This window comes from Vanessa atalanta, chromosome 4 (genome assembly GCF_905147765.1).
Source record: "Vanessa atalanta chromosome 4, ilVanAtal1.2, whole genome shotgun sequence".
In the NCBI taxonomy this organism is placed as follows: Eukaryota; Metazoa; Arthropoda; class Insecta; order Lepidoptera; family Nymphalidae; genus Vanessa; species Vanessa atalanta.
In genome coordinates this window covers 2,155,364-2,180,297 of record NC_061874.1, presented here as the reverse complement: position 1 = coordinate 2,180,297, position 24,934 = coordinate 2,155,364, and the positions used below count along the sequence as shown (strand labels likewise).

The window sequence follows — 24,934 nt, the reverse complement described above, 5'->3', positions numbered from 1 at the left end:
TATAGTAGGACATATAAAAAACAAGTAAATAAAGTTTCTTTTATTAGCTTTCAGTTAATAAACGGTTAATTCAACAGAAAATTAGTACAAATGTATCGAAAGCTGATGATCTACATAAACCCGAGGTACAGTGACAAATTACGGATAGTTGAGCTTTGGTTTAAAAATAAAAAAAAAACATTTACGATTACAATTTTTTTGGCAAAAACTACTTGTAAAAAAACATAAACTTAATATTATATATTTAGTTTAAATTGTATTTAAACTCAAGCTCAAGCAGTATTTGCCAACAAAGATATTATATATACGAAATCAATATATAAATATCTATATAAAGTAAATAACTGTTGTGATCTTACGTATGGTATACAATCTTTACAGTAGGTAAATTAAAAACACCTCAAACTATGTATGCATTTCGATATTTAAACGATAAATAATAAATATATTACACACTTTGCGCTAGAAATACAATTAATACACTTATACAAGCTACACTACGATGCTTGGTTATAACATGTTTATAAACCGAATAAATTAATGCATGAGAGATACATCTTTTAGTTTAGTTTTCCCTTAAATTATAACATTTATGACAAATCTTTGTATATTAAACATTTCACTGTGCAGCATGTAGAAAAACAATTTGGAAAAATTTGCATTTTTAACTTAGAATAAAAATAAGTTCTATTACCAATATAACGAAATTCATCGTTTAAAAACCTCACATAAATTTAGTTTAAGGGAATTTATTTGATTAATAATATTAATAAAATTTATCAGTTGAACCAATACATATTGGTACTGAGCTATTTACTAATAACACTAGGACTCATGTAAGGTAGGTGAGGTATTATTGTTAGTAAGAAAATAGAACAATGATGCAACATGAAATGAAATGCAATGGAAGAACATCATTTGTATAAAAAAAAAAATCAAGGAGTTTCTTAACAGACAAGTGACAACATCCAACAACACAATTCGTTTGTATTACATCAAAGTTTGAGCTTACATTTATTATGAGAATAATTATGAGATACAATTGAGCTACACTATCCATAGTCGTTTTTCTATAACATATAACACATGAAGTTATCCCCTGATTACTAAACAGCTATATTATTTTACATACACGAGTACAAATATTTATGTTAAATACACATCTTTGTTAGTAAAAATAAGAATATCGTAGCTGCACAGTTTAATGTTATTTTATAATCACATGTCATTAGTCGTCTAACATCTCTGCCCTTGACGCAAACGCCAGTTTAACTACGATAAGATCCACTTCTTCACCTAACAAAATTATTAAATAGACTACTTAATTTTTTTTCTTAACCAATAAACAATATTTTAATCATTTACCAGTAATTTAATATGCAAGTAAATAAACACTATTATTTTTTAATATTCAGTTAGCAAGAAGTTAGAAGAGTTCAAAACTTTTTTTGTCGGCCGTATAATCATTCGGTCAGAAACTTAATCAGAGATTATGAGTAAATAAGTAGATAATAGAGTAAGCTTGATAATGCATGCTTGCAAAATAAATAGACCCAATACATAATTATAATTTGGTCAGCAGAATAATACAATCGGTTCGCATAAAATAATATTTATAAGCTGCAATCTCTAAGTTTGTTACTCGATTTTTATTTGATGAACAAAATTAAATATTTTACTTACCAACAGGTTGCTTACTAAAATTTAATACATTTTAAGACTGTCCAATATATGCTGATTAATTAAGTTACTTTGCCACTTACTAAAAGCAGTTCAATGTATACTGTTTGCTTACAAAATGCATTTCGGGGCTAACCCAAGCTGCATAAACCAGCTGACCGTTTAAATGACAGTCATACTTTAATGAAAATCGTAATTCATCAAATTTCATAACAACCAAACTCACTAAGATACATATTGTTCATCAAAAAATACAACATACATTAAAAGTCGCACGTATCAGTTATACTGGCAGTTTTCATAGTGAAAGTATTCAATAATATGTACATTAGACAGAGATGAGAGACACTGATATTTAAAAAACCTATAGAATGGTAAATAACGCGCAGTGACGATCGCGAGGCGCATAGTATTGGTGCGGAGCTCGGTGTCGTCAGCTGGGGGTGGCGGCGGCGGCGGGCGCTTGGTGCGCTTGGTGCGCGAAGAGCGCGTAGTGCGCGAGCTGCACGTCGTGCACTTCGTGCGCATCGTGCGGAGCCGCCGCCCCGCGCCCCTACGGCCGCCGGGCCGGGTACGCCGCACTGCCCGACGCAGCTGGAAACGACGACACGAAATCGTTATTAGTGTTGATATATTATATTAATAAAATTGGAATGTAAATTTATAACTAGACTGACCTTGATTAGGATATGGCAAGCAGTTAGACTTTAAAACTTCTTCATGATTACCATATGCACAAAATTTGACTACAACTGTATTAGCTGAAATACCAGTAATTTCTGCTTCATAAAACTGAAAAAGAAATGTAGGATATTATTAAATAAGTAAAATAATGTAAAACATTTTATGCAATTTGAAGAATTAAACAGAAATATGATTCTTACATTATTATCTTCCCAGTACAGGGCAAGGCAACGATCTCCAACTTTCCAATTTATATCAGCAACACCAAGCATGGCTCTAGCCTGTTCATTCACAGCTGCATTCTGGAAACCGAGAAGTGATCCTGGCAAGAAGGGTCCTCCAGTGCGCATTGTATTAAATTCTTGAGGCCTCGAACCATAACCATATTGACGTCCACTGAAGCCACCTTGAGTGCCACTCATATAGTTCATATTTGAATACATGGGATTCTGCTGAGGTTCCATATATCCATTATGCTGCTGCTGCTGCTGTTGTTGCTGTTGCTGTTGCTGTTGTTGTTGTTGTTGTTGTTGTTGTTGTTGCTGCTGCTGCTGCTGCTGCTGTACAGTTTGTTGTTGCCTACGTTGGTACTGCTGATCCTGATACTTCTGAACATCATTGTTTCTTCTAAATGGTGGTACATCTGGCATATTCTGATTTGGCATATATGATTGTTTTGGAGCATAAGCTTGCTCAGGATAATTTTGATAATTCCTACCAGGTGATAGTTCCTCACTAGACCGTGTTTGACTTGTAAGTAAATTTAAATTAGCTGTAGCATCAACTAAGTTATCCATGGGGTTTATATTATTACGAAAACCAGGTGGCTGATTCATGTTATTGTCATTAAAGTTTCCTTCATTTCTCATATTAATTTCGGGATACTGGGTATGAGACTGATATGCATTGTTATAATGTAAATTCATATTATTTATATATAGATTTGCTGGCTGTTGTTGTTTATTTTTTTCTTCTAACTTCCTTTGAAATCTTGGTGGTTTTTCATTCTGTGTTTGGTATTTTCTATCTTCTCTGTGTGAATTGTGGTAATTGTCATTTGAATAGTGACCTCTATCTGATCGATGTCTGGGGCCATCATATCTAGACCCATGTGATCGTGAGTTGTTTTTGGCACTGTTTCGATCTCTATTTCCATAGCCTCTATCACCTCTGTCTTCTGAAGGAGTGTTATATTCCCTGCGACTATTCTTGTCTTTATCTGGTACATTAGGCAATTTATCTTCTAAGAAGTCAAACAATGACACTTTCCCTGATGGTTTAACTGGAATACCATCTTCATCATTTATTTCCTTGTTTCTTCCTTTCCGTTTTGGTTGATCTGGTTCTTTTGGTTTTTCTTTACTTCTATTTTCAGAATTATCTCTTTTTTGCAATATCCTAAGTGCCCTCTCAACATTGTTCTTGGTATATTTGAGAGCATTTTCAGCCTGTTCTTCAGAAAATCCAGCATCAACAATTTTTTGCACATTTGCATCTAACAGTGGCTTAGTTCCTCCGCCGAATACCTGAAATAAAAAATAAAATTTAAGAGAATTTGAATAATTAGTCAGTTTGATGAATATCCACTGAAAAGTTACAATTTCATACTTTTTTGACACCAGACATTCTTTGTGCCTCCGCAATAGCTCCTTTCCTCTGAGCTTCAAATTCGGCATTATCTTGTTTTGCTGCTTCTTGCAAACTCTTAAATTGTTTATCTACAGGCAGGGCTTCCAATCTTTGTCCAAATGCTATCCAAGGTGGAGGACCACCATCAACTCCTATACCACCTGTTGTAATAATATTAAGGTTAGTTTTTACAATACAAAATAGTTTATGTATAATTTATGTCTCATCATAAATGATATGAATAAAGTACATAAATCTTTTTTTTTTTAATATTTAATAAAGTATTTGTACAAATATGTGTCATTTGCAAAACTTGTCTCTAATAGTAGAATTTAATGCTCTCAAAGATATATGAAATTAATTCTGCAAAACAACAACATTTATATAATAAGAATGAATACTAAGATTAATATATTATAGAGATGTATATTGAGATTTTAAACTTTAAAAATTGTTATAAATTTTACATCATTTATCTATATAAATAGAGATTTAGAAACTATTTACTATTTACTATTAAATGATGGCTCACCCCTTGTATGTTTAGCTAGGCTACGATTTAGTTCCCATTTTTCAATCATGAGAGAAACTTTTCCCCCCAAAACTGATATTACAGCCGGTGTCAGCCATATAACTCCATGACACACTTCTAGATCTTCATTCTTTAGCAGCAACTTTGTGCCAGGTGGTGTATTAATACTAAGACTTGGGATTGGACTTGTTTCTAAACCTACACACGTTGACTTTCCATCGTGTAACGTCAACTTTAGCATCCGAGGAGCAGAAGTTGATTCCTCATTAGCTTTAGGAGCAGCTACATTTCTGATCTTTTGAATTTGAACAACTATTGGCTTCTCCAATTTAGTAGGATCTTTAGTAAACTCTTCAGGAAACGCTGTGTCACCAATATCTCTTAAGTCAAACTAAAATATAATCAACAAATTACTAATATTCTAAAATATGGAACACAATCCATTCATTATTTCTAATTGGAAAATTAAGGAATAAAACCGAACTATTACAGTACTTACATCTAAAGCTCTTCTGCTTAGGATATTTACATCTTGTATTTGACCATTTTCGCTAATAATATCAATACCATCTTGACTTAAGTGCCTAAAAGTATAATCAAATGTTACACGCGTTAACAGTGATATATTATAACCATCTTCAATAATTATATTTCACTTACCATCCCAAATCTTTGAGATTATCTCTGAGTGTCATGTTTTCATTTGTATTTAAAATATATCACAAATTTAACGAAACTGATAAATAAAACCTCGCAGACACACCGAATCTCACTTGTCCATTTGTCAAACTTTTTTCTACAGAGTAAATCTATCACTAGAGATATTGTAGATAATAAAATAATATATGTTCTAATAACCAACCAACTTACACATAAATTTTAAACTCAAAATATAATAATGTGTTTAATATTTATTTGGTGACGTATATTAAGAAAAAAAAATACTATCTCCATAACAGTGATATATTTACGGTACAATATACTCAATTATATTATCTGTTGACTATAGAGTGTTGACTAAGTTCAATGAACTCTTGGACTGTAACTTACGTTAAAAGTCTTAAACCTTAGATAAATATATTATATTTTTATCTTATTATTGATAAGTTTATACTTATACCGCTTTAGATTAGTCTTTAATATTTTGTCTAAGAGTTAAGGTGCCCTCTACGATGTCTTCGGTAAGGTTTTTACTGTACATATTAAAATATGTTTGTTTACGTCATTTCTTATTTTATTATAAAACCTATAACTTATTTCACAGACCCATATATTCAACGTTGAAATGACTTGTGAAGGCTGTTCTGGTGCTGTCGAGAGAGTACTAAACCGATTAAAAGGCCAAGGAGTGGATAACATCTCAATTTCATTACCAGATCAAAAAGTTATAGTAACTTCAACTCTAACTGCAGATCAACTGCTTGAAGTAATAAAGAAAACAGGGAAAAAAACCACATATGTTGGAACACAATAAAAATAATAACCCTAATAATGGCAAGTTGAGAGTGTATAAAGTATATGTTGAACGATGAAACCAACTATTAATCAAAGAAATATGTTATATGTTTATACCCTACCATGTAATTTATTGTTTAAAGTGGATAGTTGTTTATAAGTATATTTTATTGTTATGTTTTAAAAAGGTATACATTTTCTTTTTTGTATTATAACTTTGATGCAGCTTTACATCATTTATGGGTATTAATGATTGAATGTCTAAAGTGTATGAGCCAGTATTTTTATGAATAAATACTTTATTTTTTATATATTTATAATTTCATTTTTCATAATATATTATCAGAAACATATACAATAAGTATTAATTATTGTTGGTTATGACATCTTCGAGTGAATTAAGTCTTAAGTCAACAATGTCCACTGCTTCATGAAGAGCATTCAAATGATCAACAATGGCATTTACAGTTGGTAGTATATCAGCACAGTCACATTCCTTTATTTTACTTATCCCACTTACATAAGTTTTATTTAAAGTCTTAATTTTTTTAATAAGTGGCTCATGTAAGTGTGTTTCATTTTGACTGATAGTTTTAAAGCCACTATTGAGAGGAAAACTTCTTTTACGTCCAACCCATTCTATAGTGCCACTAGTGTAACAAACATCATCATTTCCAAGCTTGATCATACCAAATATGTCTTCATCATTTTTATCAGTTCTGGTAGATTTATTAAGAATGGATGGTATTGTATATGTGGCAGGACTTGGTGGTGTACGTGGAATATGACTAACATGTCCTACACTGTATGAAGAATATTCACCAGACTGATCTTCTCCATGAGGTTGCATGTTTGAATTATCATCAAATCTTGCAGAATTATTTAAAGGTGCAAAAGTGAGTCGTGAAGAACCCTGATTCTGACTTTGTTGACTCGACTCAATCATAGTGCCATGTGCATTAGGTGTACTTTCTTGCAAATTGTGATTAAATGAATCAACACTTAATTCTGGCACATTATCAATATGCACAAAAGTAGTCACAGGATACTTTGTACTATGATAGCATTGATACCAAATCTTCACACCCTATTTGGTGGATTAATTTTATTACTTTTTAATCATACTTTAAAACTGTCTATAGATGAATATTTTTAGTAAAGTCACAATTATCTCTGAATTCTAGTTTTTGAAGTTCTATGGCATAATTTGTTTTGATCTTTCCCAAGGACAGTTCCTGAATAAAATGGACAATCATGTTTCTTTTACTTATTTACAATAACATGGTGATACACTAGTTACTAATAAAACTATACTACTGCTATCTCTTTTTGATAACTTGTGTTCTATCCTTTTTTAATAAACTAACTTTAGAATTCTGTGACCTAGATGTTGACACTGCATTTTGTTCAACATTTTCCTTTGCTTCACCATCAAGTTCAGTGAAAATAGTTCTCCAAATAAAAACCTAAAACAAATAAGCACAACAAAAGTTACACAATCAGGAAGCTTAGAAAAAGAATGAGTTATTAATAAGTAAAAAGACATTAACCAATTTATCATCACCAGCAGAAGCAAAACTTTTTCCACTTGGAGAAAATGCAACAGCATTTACTGGACCGCTGTGACCACTTAGTGTAAATATTGGGTGTCCTTCCAACAAATCTAAAATCTATAAGGAATAAAGAATACAAGATGTCAAAATTGTGTTACATATATGTAAAAATATATTAGTCTAAATAAAATTGTTGAATCACCTTCATCTTGCCATCCTTACTAGAAGTCAATATATAACTTCCACTAGGATGGAATGTCAATTGTGTTATTGCATCACTATGGATACTGAAATCAAAACCATAACAATATTAAATGACTAAAATTGATCAAGATTTTAGGTCTTACTTACAATAATATACATAAATACCTATAATACTGTACAAGATTATGGGTTCTGATATCATAAAGTTTCACATTTCCATGTGATGTGCCAACAGCAATGTAACACCCAGATGGATGCCATGACAAATACATCCCATGGCCTTTCTGGTCTTTATATGTATGTATACATTCTCCACTGTCAGGGTTCCATAGTCTTGTTGTCTTGTCATCTGAGCAGGAAGCTATAATAGATCCATCATGAGACATACAAGCTCTTCGAACCCAGTTTGTATGCCCTACAAATGATGCCAGGAATTTATGCTTCTCACTTGACCATAATTTTACTATTTTGTCATCCGATGCTGTTACTATCTACAAATGTAGTACAAAAGTTTTTTAATTTGAATGTATTTTATGAATTCATTAATAAAAGTGTTTAAAGTCAAAGATTTACCTTGGACCCATCCGGACTAAATTGGACAGAGCGAACTGTCTGAGAATGAGCTTTAAACATTCCTGTGCTTCCAGTAACTGTCGGAACCCAAAGCCTGACAGTTTTGTCACGAGATGCTGAAGCCATATATTTACCAGATGGCGAAAAAGTTACATCCATTACAGCTTCATCATGGCCTTGAAATCTATAACTTCTCATCGTACCACGCAGATCCCAAAGCTAAAACATTATGGTTTATAACTTTATAAGTTACGATGTAAAAAATACATATATAATAATTTATTATATACCAACCAGAACGCTATTATCCAAAGAACTACTAGCTAATTGTTTTTCATTGGGATTGTAGAATAAGGCTGTAATACTGTTGCGATGTCCTTTTAATTGTTTTTCTAACGATGGTTCTAAGCTTGTAATATTGTTATTCATTTTTATAGTCTAAAATGTATGTTTACGTTAACAGTTAACGGTAAGCTTACAATTCATCCGAATTCAAAATTTATTTAACAACTTGAACTAAGAAAATTCAAACTGACAAACTTGTTATTCAAAACAAATGCCATAGACATGATAGACTTAAGACTATTATCTCTTTGTCAGCGATTATCTGATTCGACCTTACTTTTTTTTAAATATTTTAATAAAAAGTATTACTGCCATGATTTTTCTTAGTATTTTTTTTTCTGAATATGACCATTTCGATTTTTCTTTAAATATTGCATCCCAGTGTTTGCATAAGAAAAATAATAAAACAATTGCTAAATAATACTTAAACAATGTCGGTATATTGGCTCTTCGCAATTTTACATTGTATCTAGGTATCTGTGCAAGAATTTAAGAAAATAAGATTGGTTATGGACTTGGTCAATTTTCAGAAACATTTTTGTGCTACACGAGGTATTTCTTGTGTTTTGAATCTGGATTTTATGTTCTTTTGCAATTTAGCTTAAATAGTTTGACAATTTAATTGAATCATAAGTCTTGTATATTATTCTGAATCAATAAATAACGTTAAAGTTCCTTAACATGTGATAATTATTTTTTGAGGTAGTTGTTCACGACTAAGACCGGGTGTATGCCATTAAAATGATCGTATAGTTTAAACATAGAACCTTGATTTATTGTATTCAATTTCAGAATAAAAACTTATTGAATATGAAGTGAAAGAATATTCTATGGGGATAAATTCAACAAACATAGTAGGTACGTAAACATTACCAGCTGTGCGAATAATTCAAACAAAACATTTCATCATAATAATAAAATTTGCTCTATTTAAATATTATTTATTAGTTTCATTATATTTTTTAGCAAAATATTACAGCAAAGACTTCTTGAAAACTGTTGTTTTTTTTAATTCCATATATGATATATGTATGTAATTAATTTTCTACATTGTATTCAGCAATATCAAGCTACAATGAATGTCGGAGCATTTGGAGAGAGGGAGGTGGCTCTCATTGCTGATGAACTGAGCCGTGCTGTGGAACTTACTCTTAACCCCACAGTAGCACATGATGCAAGGAAACAAGCTTACACCGCTTGTGAGAGGTAAAATAGCAAAAGAAATCTTTTTCGTAATATTATAATTTCTAAATATTCAAAAGCATTTTTAACAGTTTCTAATTGCTATAAACAAATTCTTTAGTTTCAAGGAGAATTCACCATGGTGTGCTCAGGCAGGTCTGTTACTTGCTAGTGGAGCCATGTATTCACCGGTTGTAAAACATTTTGGACTACAATTGATGGAACATACAGTGAAGTATAGATGGACTCAAATAACTCAAGCAGAAAAAATATTTATCAAGGTAATTTTATAATTTCACAATAATTTTATCTATAAATACCAGAGATTGTATAGCTTGCAAAAATAAAAGTCAATGGTTGTTGTTGAAACAATTACCTCAATGCACAATTTTTTCTTCAGGAAAATGCAATGAAGTTACTGTATATGGGTGGATGGGAAACTGCACATTTGAATGATGCATTAGCTCGAGTTATTGTTGAGATGATTAAACGAGAATGGCCCCAGCAATGGCCAACACTTTTGGCTGAACTCAGTGATGCTTGCAGTAGGGGTCACCTTCCTACTCAGATTGTACTTCATGTATTCTTAAGACTGGTAGAGGATGTAGCTACATTACAGGTTTGTTAATGTGATTATTATATCAACTGTATATCTGCCAGTTTCTAAAATGATGAGCAATATCTGAATCACTAACCCAACTAAATATAAAATTTAATTTCATTATCAGCTATTATTAACAATTGCTATACCAATTACCATTTAGTTTATCTAATTTTATTCAGTGTGTACCATTGAAAGTGAAGGTTAGATTTGTAGCCATTTCTATACGGTTTCCAATGCACAGACTCCAAATAGTAATAAAAGGATAATTGAAATGACCTGTATTTTATAATTCATATTTAAAATCTTGTAAATGCACAAATTATCAATAAATTTCTTTAAAAGCTTTACTGCATAGCTTTCACAATACTGACCTAATACAAAATGATAGCAATTTATTTTATATAAAATAAAATATTATCACTTTATCTTTGTAACTATATAATATCCAACTAAGAGAATTCATTTCACTAGATGATAATATAACATGTTAATGTTAATATACTTTATTGTACACCACAAACAAATATACAGAAATCATAGGATTAAACAAAAAAAAAAAAAAAATAACATAATTATTCTTTACATTAAATTTTTAATTTAATATCCTACAAAGGTTTCAATGCTTAATTTTATATTTATTATAAAATTGTTTGTATGACAAATTATTCTAATAATTTGACATATTTTGCATGGGCATACCTGTGCATGTTTTAAGAATAATGGCACAAAGTTTAAACCCATTCAAATGAATGGTATATGTGGACATTCAATAAGTATAAATAATTCGATGAAGTATAAATAATTCAATTATTAATTTAATGTTAGGATTAAATTATTTGTAATAAAACAATAAATTCTGTATCATTTCATTTATCTATCCATTATTAAAAAAATATATATTTTTAATATTTTGTAGATTTTAAAATAATTAGCAAACCATAATTTTATTTAAGACTCTAGAACAGCACCAGCGTCGGAAGGATATTTACCAAGCCTTGACTAGTAACATGGCAGAAATATTTGCTTTCTTTATGCGTCTCATTGAGCTGCACGTTCAAGAATTTAGAGAGAAGACTGCTGCAGGGGATTATGCTGGTGCATCAAGCAATGGTAGAGTTGTTCAGGTAAACAAGTGAATAATAATTACCCAGCATGAATTCCTTAACTTATGTTTGCTTTCTAGTGGTTGGTTATCCAATTACATTATAACTCATATTCCATTCCATTTTTTTTTATAATCGATGTACTATTTAAACTTTTGTTATGCAAATGTTTTCAGGTTGTGTTGTTAACATTAACTGGTTTCGTTGAGTGGGTATCAACAAATCATATTGTAACAAACAACGGGCGACTGCTACAAATCCTTTGCATTTTGCTTAGTGATGAAGTTTTTCAACTATCAGCTGCGGAGTGTCTGCTGCAAGTCGTGAATAGGAAGGGTTCGGTGAGTATAGTTTTTCATTTCTTGTGTGCCGATTTTTAAAAAATCACAAGGTTCTGTTATTGAATAAATTGAATTATTTTTTATAGAATTTTTGATTAATTCTTAATTTATTACCATATATATTCAATTAACTTAACATAAACTACATTAATTTTATTTCTTGTTTCTAGACTAAAGAACGTAAACCATTAATGATATTATTTAGTGAAGACGCAATCTCATGCATTCACCGCGCCGCGCTGCAGAGCATTGCCGCGGTCGATGAATCCCACTACTTATTCCTAAAGAAGCTCTCACAGGTTTGTTGGAAATAGTAACATATATACATATATAATTAATATAAAATTACACTTATTATATAGAACAAAATAAAAACACAAATCAAAACATATGAATACATGGTTTTTACAATCACTTCAGTATTCATATGTGTCCTTTTATAAATTATATTTTATCTGTTTGTAATGTAGTCGCTATCAAGAGAACTAACAAGAAATTCATGGTTAACATACATTAAATCAGAAACTACACAGTATTTACTTTAATCTACATGATATAAACACATTTACTCAAATTGTTTTGAAATCTAAATAACCTGTATTAAGTAATATTTTTTATTTATATTTTTTTAATTGATTACAATTTACATGCATAGAAAATAGAACATTATGTGGATTTAATACAATACAAATACCTTAAATTTGAGCAAGGATGTATTGATTTCGATAAGTTGAAAACTTTGAAATAGGGCAAACTTATATAATAGGGCAAAAGGTTTTTATCAGTCTTTTCTTACAAATGTTCAATTTGTCTTAATTTTGTTATGTATTGGTTTTCAAGAGAAAACACTGTATATTTATGTTGTATATTTCTTTAGGTACTAGCTGGACTTGCTCAACAGTTGACATCTCTCTGGAACTGCACCACAAGTGTGGAATCTTGGCTACCAGTTCTCTTAGAGACAATGTTGCTACTGACATCACACCCATCACTTACATTGGCTCAAACCGCAAACTCTGTATGGCTGGCTTTCCTTAAACATGAACAGATATCAAAATTACCACATGTACTGGCAATGGTTCCAAGGTGGTTACAAGCGGCTGCACCAAAAATTCTCAAGGTATATCAATGTTTTTATAATAGTCAGAAGTCTACCTTCAATGAACTGTTAAACTAACAGTCATTATATGACCACTATATAAAGAAAAAAAAATGTTTGTGGCTTAATGTTACTTTGTTACAAGTTTGTTATCGAAATCCTCCCACTTATTTAATTACTGATGCGTTTAACGAATTTATTTTAACACATACTTCGAGAGATATCAAATGTGTATACATTTGATATCTCTCAAAGTAGGTGAATTTTATTAATTTAAATTTTTATAATAAAATACGTAAGAATAAAATAGTTATCGAAGTGCTCACATTAATATTTTATATAATAGGTAATTTTTTTAGAATTACTTATGTCTGTATGAAATTTATAAAATGGTCGTTATAGACAAGTTTGACTTAAAGTGGTTTAACAATAAACCGATGAATGTTTTTAGGTGACATACCCGTCGTCACGAGCGAGCGGTCTAAGTGACGCGGTTGCCTATGCTTGCATGGACTATGATAGTGAGCAAGAGTTTGCTATTTTCTTCAGCCGCAGTCGAACTGAAATGCTTGAAAGTTTTAGGTGAGCATACTCAATGAATACAATTGGACCATGTTGTGTAACCACTTTTATTAGAGCTTCTGTGGGTTGGTATATTTCGGCGCAGCACAGTCCAATATATATCAATTAAATTCAATTGTTGATGGAATTGAATATTATGATTGATTTGCATAATAACAATTTGTTTGCAGATATTGTATGACAGCAGCGCCGCTAGTCACATGGGCATTTGTTGAACAATGGACGCAGACAGCGCTAGACAAGGTGGATTCCTGTCCACTGCAACTAGACGTAACGCACCCTTTACATGTGGAGTGGGAGGCATTAGCCCAGGTATGGCGACAGGCGTATAAAAATAACATGTAGAACTTCTAAATTGAATCGTGACAAAAATCACGATCATCAAGATTTACTTAATCATTCAAGTTATGATAAATATTTTATAAACATATGTACAAATGAATATGCATTAAAAATTGTTTCAGGTCCTAGACGTAGTCCTATCGCGGCTACTGCAGGCGGAGCCGCGGCCAAATGTAGCGGAGGGCCTTCGGCTGCTCCAGCGCTGCGTGGCCAGCGAGCCTCGCGCGCCGCTCATACTATCGCTCCTGCTGTCCTTTATCTCGGCGCTCTTCGTCTTCCTCAGTTGCGCCTACAGTCAGCTCGCCGGTAAGTGAGATCCCCCCATCTCTCTTGTCTACTCACAAAAAGCAACATGACTGAACTCTATAATAGCCTATCTATAATAACAAAGGGCAAAAGAAAGCAAATTTAAGTTGACGTGGCAGAAAATCAAAATCAATTTTTTTTTATTTTGGAGACTCATAAAAGCACGTTTGAATCGCCATGTTAGTGTAGAATTAAATGTAAAGCTACCACCGGTTCGAAAAGTAGATTCTACATAGACGAACCGGGAAAAACTCAGTAGCTACTCTTTTCACCACTTTTATTTATGAAATGATACAAAAGTGAGCATGATGTGCGTAGGCCCGGGCGTGGGGTCGGCAGGCGCCGAGCTGCTGCCGCGCGTGCTGGACAAGATCTTTAAGGCGCTCGTGTACGAGGGCACGCCGCCCGAGGGCCGCGCCACGCGCAACGTGAAGAACGTGCGCCGCCACGCCGCCGGCCTGCTCGTCAAGCTCGGCTCCAAGGTACGCGACGGCCCACACTCAAGAGGCCGGCCACCTACGCCACTAGTGTGTGCGCAAACAGACACTAGTCACAGGACCGACAGCTTTACGTGCTTCCCGGGACACTGGAATCTTCACACTTCCGACTTCCTGACCCGGAGTCTCTTATTAAGAATGTGTCGATATAAAACCCAATCTCTTTTTATGGGCCTGACCTGAAGTTTGAACCCGGGACCACGGGACCTTATATCTAGCCACTAGACCAAGGCAGTAAATTATGGTATAGTTTGGTGGTCGAGCATATGGGCCACCTGATGGTAAGTGGTCACCACCACCCATAGACAATGGCGCTTTAAAAATTAGGCGGTAGGATATCTGATAAATGGATGGTACCTACCCAGACGGGCTTGCAAAAAGCCCCCCTACCACCAAGTAAATATCACAATAGTAGTAGTTTTGCAACACCTTTCTGTTGAAATAGCATGGTTCTATTCTACTCTGCTAGAAACCACTTCTTAGGTAAAGATTACTTTAAGTTACGATCTACTGCATCTATGGTAAGGCTGTATTTTTTTTTGTCATATGGTGATTTGAGAAATTTAAAACAGAAAAAAAAATCTTTTTTTCTGCATTAATTATATTTTTTCTTCCATACAGTTTCCATTGTTACTCTTGCCTGTGTTTGGACGTCTTCACGAGTTATGTCAAACAGCTCTTGCACGACCCGACCTTAGTGCCGTTGAAAGTGTTACATTACAAGAAGCCCTCCTGCTAGTTTCCAATCATTTTTGCTGCTACGAACGACAAAGTGCCCTCGTCGCCCAGGTAATTCCCTCATTCCGATTAATAATACACCAGTCGTTTTATATAAACTTGATATTCTTCTTCACGTGCTCCTCTTAATTCGCCAGGTACTCGGCAACTGCAGAGAGCGATGGGCGGCTCTGAGTCCCCACTTGCAATCCGCAGCGGGCCTGGCGCGCCTCGTGGGACTAGACGCGCCGCCGACCGACGACGACCCAGAACGAGCTCAAGCGCGTCGCACGCTGCTACACGCACTCATGCTCACTCTGGGCGTCGTGAAACGCACTCAAGTACCCGCCGACCCGGACAAAGCGTCCCGGGGAGGGTTCAGCGCGGGCGTCACCGCGTCCGGGAACCCGGTGTGGCGCAACCCGTGCGGCGCCCACGTGCTGCCGCTGTTCCCCGCGGCGCTGGCCCTGGCGCGCGCGCTACACGAGCTGCACGCGCCGCAGGCCGCCGCGCTGCGACACGCGGCGCACGCGCGCGCGCTGCAGCCGCCGCCCGCCGAGCGCCGCAACTTGCTGGGCTTGCGGGACGACGCGCCGCCTGCGCCGCTCGCGACGCCACAGGATAGAATGCAGAATCTGCTGCACACGCTTCACGACAATGTAAACTTGATATTCACTTGTTATAAAAATATTTATACTATTTAAGTAAGAATATAACGTAGGGAGAACAAAGTAAACGAACCCAGTGTGTCATATCGGTAGGTGTGTCAGCTAGTGGGCGCGGCGGCGGCGTCCCTGGGCCGCGAGTTGTTCGGCGCGGCGGGGCTGGCGCGCGCTCTGGCGGCCGCGCTGCTGGCGGCGCCCGAACGCCTGCCCGACCATTGGCTGCGGCGTGTGCTGCGCGCTGCCCTGCGCCCGCTGCTGCTGCACTGTCCGCCCGCACATTACGCCGACGTTGCGCTGCCGCTGCTGCAACATCTTGCACCACTCAGTTAGTACTTTAACCGCATCTATAAAAAAAATCTCGATATTATGATTCAGATATAAAATATATGTAATATTTAACTAAAAACTCTCAAAGTAACAATATTGTTGTTAATTTAAAAGCAGTGATAATAATGACTCATCAATATAAACAATCATACACAAACTAAGACTTAACTGTTATTGAATATTCCAGTGCTAGTTCACCTAAACCAACGCTGGGAATATGTGACGTCGCTGTATGAATCCGGAAAGCTTGAGGAAGAAGGCGGCAGCGAATCTCAAGAGGTCCTTGAAGACATGCTTGTGAGACATTTGACGAGAGAACATTTAGAACTACTCAAGGTTACTCTTTATTAATTTTTCTTGAGAATCTATATTAATATTTCCTGTTATATTTATCAAATAATAATAAAAATTGTTTCAATATTCAATAATGTGCGTATCATATTTTTAGGTGTCTCTTGTGGAAGGTGGTATGAGCGCGGAACCCTCGACAGACATGGATGACGAAACTCCTCCGACGAACCCGGGTCGCGCGCCCGAGCAAGTCTCGGAACTCGGTGCCATCATACTCGCCGACCCGATCGCAGGTCCGGCCGTGTTGCACACCGTGAGTCATATCATATTTACATAACATATATTTACGGTCATAGGTCATATCAAGTACATTATAACGCTTCCAACCCACGATCACAAAATTTGAAAAATTTTTTTATCACTAATTTGTAATATATTTATTCCCAATTCAACACTAAGTCACTGATTTCCGTTTTATATTTTTTTATAATAAATAAAATTTATTCTACTTTTTTAAATATGTATTAGTAAATGATTATAGACTACATATTTATATTAAAAATAACTGCAGATTCTTCGTGCTCTAACATGGAATGACTCCACCTCGTCGCTACGCGCATGCGCCCTGGCGCTGCCGGCGCTGCGCGCGGCGCTGGGCGCCACGGGCGGCGCGGCGCTCGGCAGCAACGAGGCGTCGGGCGCGTTGGCCGCCGTGCTGCATGCGCTGCGTCTGCACGGCCAGCACGATGCCAACCAGGCCGCGCTGCTGGCGCTCGCAGTACAGGTGAACCAGCCGTTGTGGCCACTTTCCTTCCTCATAATTGTAATCGTAATCCAATGACCAGGACCGGATTTAAAGATCTTGAGCCCTTGGTGGCTATAAAGGAGTGGAGGTCCCTAATTACTATTTTACAAATTAAACCAATGTTTTCATTTTTGTCAGTAACTCTTTGTAGTAGTAACTTTTAAAACAGCAATTAGTACTCATATTATAATTTGATTATTTAAATATCTATATTACATTCAAATGTTAACTCGTCGAATTTATGTGAATCTCTCTCGTGAAGGCCCCAGGGCAGTTGTCCTGGTTGCACTCTCATAAACCCTTCCCTAGCAGTGATTACTCGATCCATGACATATGAATATTATGCTGCGTTTATCCAGACGTACGAGGCTCTCCGGCCGCGGTTCCCGGGCGTGATAGGTGTGCTGCGCGCCATCCCCGACGTGGACGCGCATGACCTGCAGCGTCTGGACGACAAGCTGACCGCGCATCCCAACAAGCCCGCAAAAATAGACAAGAGCAAACGAGACCTCTTCAAGAAGATCACCTCACGGGTAAGTGTCCTTCATTACAAATATTGCTTCGTGATTATGAAGTCTAACCAAATAATTAATAATTTTGTAAACCATTCAAATAATTTAAATAAATAATTAACTTTCTATATGAATACATTATAAATTAATTTATTTTAATCAATTATATATATATGATTTGACGATTTGCTACATAGACATATTGATCATGAAGCTTATTATCTTTACATATGTGAAATTTTGTCATAATACTTAAATTCATCAATAAATAATAATTGTGGTAATGTTTGTTTTGTTAAGTAAATGTGCAACTATACGATACTCTACTATTAAAGAATATCATTTTATTATTCATTACTTTGTTTCAGTTGATCGGACGAAACGTAGGACAGCTATTCAAGAAAGAAGTTTTTATACTAGATTTACCCACTATGCACATACCGAAAGAAAAACCTCGAAGTGCAGTCGAAGCTACTGAAGGCGCCGGACTAGAAAATCTATTCAATCCGAATGCGCCAACTTAGCGACGATATGCTCTAACGTAATACTAGTTTTAAATTGTTAATTTATAAGTGGAACCACGCGAACGTAACGATTTTTTTTGTATCTGAGAGATATAGACAATTTATAATGAAATGGTTACGTGTGTTTTGAATAATAATGTATTATTTGTTTTTACATATATTTTTTACAAATAAAAAGTAAATATTGTGTTATAGCTAGCTTTTTAACTTTAGTCGTTCACGGTCGCGTGGAATCCTTGCATCAAACAATGCGCTAGCCATATCCTACTCGCAATGTAAAACATTCTTCTGTGAATAATATTCATTTATATGTTAATAAATTATATTATGAAAATTCAAACATTTTTACTTTCTTTTTTAACGAAATTTTGACTGACTTGATACGAGGGTTATTTATAAAAAATGAGTCATGTAAATAAATACTTATTTATTAGATTACTCGTAAGTATAAATTAATTGAACACCGACGTCGATGTTAGATCCGTTATCGACGATTTCTACTTTGTTAGAGTTGACGTCAACATTGAAAATTGAGCCATTGTCCAACAGTAAGCATTTAGTCAAGTAGTCACCGACAACTGGTATTTTCCGAGGTCCGAGAACTGGATCCTTGTAACGCCATAGTTTTAGCGAACTTACATCTGAAAAATAATTAATATTGAGCAAAATTATATTCAGTCAATTAAAAATGAATTAAACATTTCTTTAATTCGGTAATATCGACTCATAGAAGTTGTTTTTTCTCGTCGAATACTCACCCTTAATAGCCTTGACTTCCTTAGCGACCTTGGCCTTGAGCTTAGTCACACTGTCGCCGTCGGCGAGGCCGAGCGAGAGTGTGAAGAGGCCGGAGCGCGGGGAGGGGTTGGCGAGCTCGAGCGCCACGCGCTGCTCGGCCAGGAAGCTGACGTGCGGCTGGCCCGGCGCACAGTCCTCGCGAGTTTTCTCGGGAGCGTCTGGGCTATCCGTATATTTTATTTCGATGGACTCCAGCTGAAAAAAATTAAAGTCTATGATTTAATAAGTCTAATCTGTTATGTAGTATTCACGACATTTGAGATAGATTTTAAGATGTGTCAAATTATATAAACATTTAAGAATCTGCTTATGCACACTGCTCGGCAATGACCGAGTCCTATAGGAATAAGGTTACGAGGACATGACGACATGACCTCCGTTGCGTTTTGTTCGATTTCACATGTACAGAAACAGAATTTCATCTGACATAATATCCAGACGATGTTATCTTGCACCGCTGAGTACGAGGCGACTTAAAAGTGAGAGAAAATTATAAGCATGAGGCCTGACGTCGAGCGCCTGCAGCAGGTAGGGCAGGTTGTCCCGCAGCACGGCGCTCTCGTCGAAGGGCAGCGCGTCGGGCAGCGCCGCCGACCGCTGCGTCTCCCGCGCCGCCTGCACGAACGGCATCACGCGCTTCATGTACTTCTTCAGCTCCGGGATCTGATACAGCTTCGTGGATATCGTCTTGTTGTCCGGTAGACCGTCCGGCTGGAATTAATTGGGTATGTTATTCTTTGTATTAATTAATTCGTTTATTTTGTTGGTAATAGTGGCGCGATCTTGACGATGGTGCCCGAAGTGCTACATAAAAAATATATATAACTTACCCCATTAAGTTCATCGAGGGTGGTCAATATAATGTGTTGCCACTTTGGGTATGCTTTGGCTACCCAAATAATGGCTTTGTTAGGTTTCGGCTCAGGCTTCGCAACCTCTCCTTTCTTAGGTTTTTTCGCAGCACAATGATTCTTGAGATAGACGCGGAACGAGTGGGCCGCTTCCATTAAGTAGTTGCTGGCCTTTACCGACACTTCGTCCACTTCACCCGCTACAGGCCACTGCTCGTGAAGGATGCTTTCTTTCTGTAATTTTATAAAATATTAAATACTTCCTGAACCTGCAGCTTCACCCGTACAAATTGATAAAACTACCCATAGCACACAAACAGTTACCCCAAATTTTAACCCCTCGAGGGGTAAATAAAATAAAGTGGCCAATAGGACACTGCTACTTCCTCGGGACTCAAGCTATCTCCAGTTCAGCGGTTTAAGTGTGAAGAAGTTACAGATAGAGTAACTTTCGCATTAATAATATTAGTTCATTTTGACTGTATTTATGTTACAATTTGTTCAGTTATAATATTTAAACGATTTTTTTCATAACTTACGTTGCCGAGCAGTTCCCAGACGTACTCAGCGACATGAGGACATATGGGCGACATCAACTTGGCCTGCGTGGCGACGTATCGCTGGACCAGGTCCGCGTGCATTCCGCTCTCGGAGCACAGTTCTCGGTACTTGTCTCTAGCGGCTTGCAGCTCAAAGAAGCCGGTTTTGAGGGCCTCTTTGAATAGCATTTTATTGTAGTTGTCATCAGTTTGGTTAATTTTCGTGTTCATCTCACTCATGAATACTTTGTCATGGAAATTGTAATCACCTAAAAATTACAGTTAATGTATAATCGACGATTCTTTTAAATATTTACATGAGTCGTATCAAATACCAACCGGTCCTCAAGCTCGACTTGGTGACGATGGTTTCCTTCACCCACTCGATGAACGTGTAGAGTCGGAGAATGGCCGCGTCGGCTGTGCTTTCGACAAAATTGGCATCTTCGACCGAATCGCCTGCGTCAGCTAGAGTGAGCCGCATGCCGTCCGCGCTGAACTTATCTACACTTTCAGTGAGTGTTAGGAAGTTTCCATCTGATTTGGACATTTTTGCCGAATTCAACATTAAGTGACCATTAGCGCGAATCCCTTTCGGCCATTTGTCTTCCTCGTTTTGCCAAATCGCGCAATGGTTGTAAATGTAAAACGTCAAATGGTTTTGGATCAAATCTTTTCCTGACACTCTGAGGTCGACAGGGTACCTAAAATATAAAATTGGATGTTCAAAAAAAAATGTATTTTGAATTATATTTAAACATTAAAACATACAAAAGCTTATATACCAGAACTGGAATGAATTTTTCATCTTGTCTAGTGCCTGTTTGGGTATTTTAGTATTTTTTGGTGCAGGAGCATCTTTAAAGAAAACATAGTCCCAAACATCAATGGTCATATCATTGGGTTTTATTCTTAATTCATTTTCTGCATTGGCCCTAAATGTATTGCCTTGCAGGAAGTGGGAAATAGTATAGTAAGCATTATAAATTGTTGAGTCAGAGAGAGATTCAATGAGCCACTGTTGGTCCCAAGGTAATTTTGTACCTGAAATTTAAAAAAAATGGTTTAAATGACTGATAAACTAACTAAGCTAACTTTAGGCCATTAAAGCTTTTCTTTAACTTACCTAGACCATATGTTCTGGAGCAGGCATATTCATGCAACCATTTCAGAGTAGCTTGAAAATTTTTTCTGACCTCGTCATGGTAAGTGTTCATTAGCGACAGAGCTTTTTCTGCTTGAGCCTTCCATTCCTCATTACCATAATCAAGATACCACTGATTACAAAGGGCCACAACACATTCATCTCCTGATCTTGATATAATCGTCTTTTCTGGTTCGTAATAAATAGCAGCACCCTTTTGTTCAATTAATTTCGTTTGCACTTTTTTCTTAACATCTTGAATCTTTGAACCTTTAAACTCACCAACCAACAGAACGCCATCATAGAAACCTTTCAGGTACACCATTTCTTTGGCTTGTAATAATTTGTCCTTATCATTCTGACTTTGTATTTTTAATTTATCATAAACATGAATTGCAGAGAGGTTTCCAAACTCTGGAATTTCGAGTATCGGTATAGGTTTGTATGGAAGAACCATTTCATCAGTAATACCATACTTCTCTCTGAAAGCTGGTTTCTTTTGCAGGTCGACAAAAGCTGCATAGTCATCCGGAGAATCGGAGATAACACTTGTGACTATGCCAGTGCCTTTATCTTCTTTAATTGTCAACATTGGTAGTGAGTATATCTTTTCATAGCATGTGGCTGGGGATTTAAGAGCGACACCTAAAAGATCCTGACCAACAAATTCTTTGAGTATTTTAAACTCTCCATCTTTTTCAGTAAAACCTTGATAGCTCATATTTCTTGCTGCTCTTTTGGTGCAAATGAAAATACCATCATTGACAGTTTCAAAAGCAATGTATTTGATGTCAGGATGAACCCAACAGTTGGTTTGACCATACATAGTCTCTGGTCTCAAAGTTGCTGCTACAAAGCTTATATCTTTTCCTTCTAATGATCTGAAATTTCAATAGTTATTATATATTCCACCAATTTTCTAAATTTTTCAAAGTCAACTCTAACATTAGTTTTATCATGATAAACACAATATAATTATAAATACTTACTTAAAAATGTTTGGTAGAGGTTTTAATACCTCCATCTTGATGAGGGTATATTCCTGTGGCCCTGCACCTTCTCCAGTGCTTCGATCATGGTCCATGCACGGTTGTTTGTCCAACGGCGAAAAAATTGTGTAACGTTTACCATACATAATTTTTTTACGTTCTTTAAGATGATGAAACTGCCATCTCACAAATGAATCATAAAATGGATTTGCATCAGTGGTGATAAATTTCCTACGCCAGTCAACCTTAAACAAGGGAAGATAGATTTTATTAATACAAATCTATAAAATGACAGATTGTTTGAAATATATATCTGCAGATATGGATATGCAGATGAAATCATCTCTAAATTTTTAAATATTTTAAAAATAAAAAATATTTTGTCATACATATGTACTTTATAAAATTAACTTTATAAGTAACTTGAATTGTAATAATAAAACATATGCAACATACGTGGATACCCATCCGTTTTAAATCAGCAACAGCAAGAGGAGGAAAGTACTCAAGCCAATGACTCTCATCTGCAAACTTCTTAATTTCCTCTTCAGGTACACCAATACTCTGCATTATCTGCCACTGAAACTTGGCTCCACCAGTTTTGGCAACAGCCTTACTTTTTTTACCCTTACTTTTATCTTTTGGAATTATATCTGCTTGTTCCTTAACTTCCAACTCTTCATCTTCTGGAAATACCGGCGGACATCCATACAATGACATTTCCCTCTTGAGTTTATCAGCACATGCCTTTATTGGCATACCAGTGCAATGGAATCCAAAAGGAAAAAGAACTTTCCGACCCTTTAACCTATAGTATCTTGATGCAAACTGTTGACAAATAATTAATTAATGTCAAATAGATCATTCAAGATTTTCAATTTAAATGTATAAAGACAGTTTTTACAAAAAAAAAACATACCTCGCATTTTGAGAGGGAAAATGTATGGCCAAGATGTAAACGTCCATTCATATATGGATAAGGAAAGGTGCACATAAACTTTTCATAATGCTTTCCATCATCCGGTGCTTCCATTTCGAAGATTTTTTCCCGATCCCATCGTTCTTGCACTTTTTTTTCGATTTCTTGAAGATACTCAACCTTAAATGTTCCTTTACGATCTAAATTAGTCTGTGAATAAAAAATTAACGTATATATTATTATTAATTATTGTATAATGTGATAACTTAAATAAATTTTACGTATTTTATGAGGAAATATGTATACAATATGCTTATAAAAACCTATATAACCTATATGTTAAATATTTATCTTAATATGAAAATACCAATAAGATGTTGCAAAAGAAAAGTATTTACCATTGTAAATTAAAATTCAAATTAAATCGATGAAGTTACTTTAATATTTCAAGATCGGCTCTCTAAAAAGACACGTTTAAAACTATTGAAACGTCACTCGTAAATTCCTTCGAAAATTGACTGACACTGACAGACACTGGCAAATGACACTGCCAGAACAATGACAGCAAAGTCTGACTACCAACTCTCAGATCAATTATACTTGAATTGTCTTAACTTGGCCGGTGTGATAATACCATTTTTTGTCAATACCAGGAAGCTGATGCTTACCGGAGCTGTCACAAATACCCAGTGTTTTCCACCCGTGGTAGCTTTTGTATACCCTCCTCTTCAACAAATATTGGTCCTCTTATTTTCCTTACTCGTGTCCCAATCGTTCACATATATCTTTCTCATATTCCTCCTTACACTTCCCCGTGTCTTCTTAGGTCGTTCTCTTCCCTTCCCTCCCTCACGCTCATGCTTGTCACTCTTTTGGTTACGTGTGTCTCCTCTCTAAGCTCACATGTCCATACTAACTCAAACGGTTCCTTTTATTGGCGCTTCTTTCAGGCTTCTTCTTATATTGGTATCCTGGGTATCGGTAATATCGGTATCATGTCACAGGTTGTTGTGGCTTGTCGCCATTTCACCTAGTCTGAATAGGTTTGATTTGTAAATATCCGCACTCCACAGGTACTCTCGCTAAGGTTACGGGTACCAGACTAGAGAGACCTTTGAAATCACAGAACATGTATTCGGTTT

The 24,934-nt window shown here is 35.7% G+C and overlaps 5 protein-coding genes across 7 annotated transcripts; 2 read left to right on the top strand and 3 right to left on the bottom strand.

Annotated features, from left to right (window-relative positions):
* Positions 1-32: 32 nt before the first annotated feature.
* On the bottom strand, positions 33-5,319 carry LOC125077623 (tudor domain-containing protein 3-like). Its single transcript, XM_047689604.1, has 7 exons — positions 5,186-5,319; positions 5,025-5,109; positions 4,526-4,916; positions 3,973-4,154; positions 2,565-3,890; positions 2,358-2,472; positions 33-2,274 (listed from the first exon to the last, which is right to left on the bottom strand). Exons 1-7 carry the CDS (start codon positions 5,218-5,220, stop codon positions 2,234-2,236), a joined length of 2,175 nt encoding a protein of 724 aa, XP_047545560.1. The 5' UTR covers positions 5,221-5,319; the 3' UTR covers positions 33-2,233.
* Positions 5,320-5,556: 237 nt separating this feature from the next.
* LOC125077625 (copper transport protein ATOX1) lies at positions 5,557-6,291 on the top strand. Its single transcript, XM_047689606.1, has 2 exons — positions 5,557-5,706; positions 5,790-6,291. Exons 1-2 carry the CDS (start codon positions 5,698-5,700, stop codon positions 5,997-5,999), a joined length of 219 nt encoding a protein of 72 aa, XP_047545562.1. The 5' UTR covers positions 5,557-5,697; the 3' UTR covers positions 6,000-6,291.
* Positions 6,292-6,932: 641 nt separating this feature from the next.
* LOC125077624 (POC1 centriolar protein homolog A) lies at positions 6,933-8,861 on the bottom strand. Its single transcript, XM_047689605.1, has 7 exons — positions 8,605-8,861; positions 8,311-8,529; positions 7,903-8,228; positions 7,736-7,820; positions 7,531-7,650; positions 7,348-7,446; positions 6,933-7,215 (listed from the first exon to the last, which is right to left on the bottom strand). Exons 1-7 carry the CDS (start codon positions 8,737-8,739, stop codon positions 7,117-7,119), a joined length of 1,083 nt encoding a protein of 360 aa, XP_047545561.1. The 5' UTR covers positions 8,740-8,861; the 3' UTR covers positions 6,933-7,116.
* Positions 8,862-9,136: 275 nt separating this feature from the next.
* On the top strand, positions 9,137-18,857 carry LOC125077792 (exportin-5). 3 transcript variants are annotated; one of them, XM_047689853.1, is made up of 22 exons: positions 9,215-9,357; positions 9,448-9,513; positions 9,716-9,861; positions 9,959-10,118; positions 10,238-10,456; positions 11,395-11,565; positions 11,721-11,885; positions 12,056-12,184; positions 12,763-13,005; positions 13,436-13,566; positions 13,737-13,878; positions 14,031-14,214; positions 14,533-14,696; positions 15,333-15,500; positions 15,587-16,087; positions 16,190-16,418; positions 16,608-16,756; positions 16,869-17,024; positions 17,283-17,495; positions 17,876-18,049; positions 18,397-18,600; positions 18,780-18,850. In XM_047689853.1, the coding sequence occupies exons 3-21, from the start codon at positions 9,731-9,733 to the stop codon at positions 18,550-18,552; spliced, it is 3,585 nt and encodes a 1,194-aa protein (XP_047545809.1). In that variant the 5' UTR covers positions 9,215-9,357; positions 9,448-9,513; positions 9,716-9,730; the 3' UTR covers positions 18,553-18,600; positions 18,780-18,850. The 3 variants fall into 3 exon arrangements, with proteins under 3 accessions (XP_047545808.1, XP_047545809.1, XP_047545807.1); XM_047689852.1 differs by lacking the exon at positions 9,215-9,357 and adding an exon at positions 9,137-9,207 and having other exon boundaries at positions 18,397-18,857; XM_047689851.1 differs by having other exon boundaries at positions 18,397-18,857.
* Positions 18,858-18,970: 113 nt separating this feature from the next.
* LOC125077719 (leucine--tRNA ligase, cytoplasmic) lies at positions 18,971-24,326 on the bottom strand. The gene is made up of 12 exons (XM_047689727.1): positions 24,191-24,326; positions 23,793-24,002; positions 23,330-23,701; positions 22,874-23,118; positions 21,867-22,765; positions 21,526-21,784; positions 21,080-21,444; positions 20,741-21,009; positions 20,181-20,435; positions 19,861-20,061; positions 19,311-19,545; positions 18,971-19,193 (listed from the first exon to the last, which is right to left on the bottom strand). The coding sequence occupies exons 1-12, from the start codon at positions 24,191-24,193 to the stop codon at positions 18,988-18,990; spliced, it is 3,519 nt and encodes a 1,172-aa protein (XP_047545683.1). The 5' UTR covers positions 24,194-24,326; the 3' UTR covers positions 18,971-18,987.
* Positions 24,327-24,934: the final 608 nt, after the last annotated feature.

Excerpts from the sequence above, each read along its gene's own strand:
- LOC125077719 (XM_047689727.1), bottom strand. Across the intron at positions 22,766-22,873 it reads CCTCTACCAAACATTTTTAA|ATCATTAGAAGGAAAAGATA; the intron begins GTAAGTATTTAT and ends TTGAAATTTCAG. Across the intron at positions 20,436-20,740 it reads TCTGGGAACTGCTCGGCAAC|AAAGAAAGCATCCTTCACGA; the intron begins GTAAGTTATGAA and ends ATAAAATTACAG.
- LOC125077792 (XM_047689852.1), top strand. The coding sequence starts at position 9,731 with ATGAATGTCGGAGCATTTGGAGAGAGGGAGGTGGCTCTCATTGCTGAT. Across the intron at positions 9,862-9,958 it reads GCTTACACCGCTTGTGAGAG|TTTCAAGGAGAATTCACCAT; the intron begins GTAAAATAGCAA and ends CAAATTCTTTAG. Across the intron at positions 11,566-11,720 it reads GCAATGGTAGAGTTGTTCAG|GTTGTGTTGTTAACATTAAC; the intron begins GTAAACAAGTGA and ends AAATGTTTTCAG.
- LOC125077624 (XM_047689605.1), bottom strand. The coding sequence starts at position 8,739 with ATGAATAACAATATTACAAGCTTAGAACCATCGTTAGAAAAACAATTA. Across the intron at positions 7,821-7,902 it reads AATCTTGTACAGTATTATAG|TATCCATAGTGATGCAATAA; the intron begins GTATTTATGTAT and ends TTTTGATTTCAG. Across the intron at positions 7,447-7,530 it reads CTGCTGGTGATGATAAATTG|GTTTTTATTTGGAGAACTAT; the intron begins GTTAATGTCTTT and ends TATTTGTTTTAG.
- LOC125077623 (XM_047689604.1), bottom strand. The coding sequence starts at position 5,220 with ATGACACTCAGAGATAATCTCAAAGATTTGGGATG. Across the intron at positions 5,110-5,185 it reads AATCTCAAAGATTTGGGATG|GCACTTAAGTCAAGATGGTA; the intron begins GTAAGTGAAATA and ends TTATACTTTTAG. Across the intron at positions 3,891-3,972 it reads GAATGTCTGGTGTCAAAAAA|GTATTCGGCGGAGGAACTAA; the intron begins GTATGAAATTGT and ends TTTTTATTTCAG.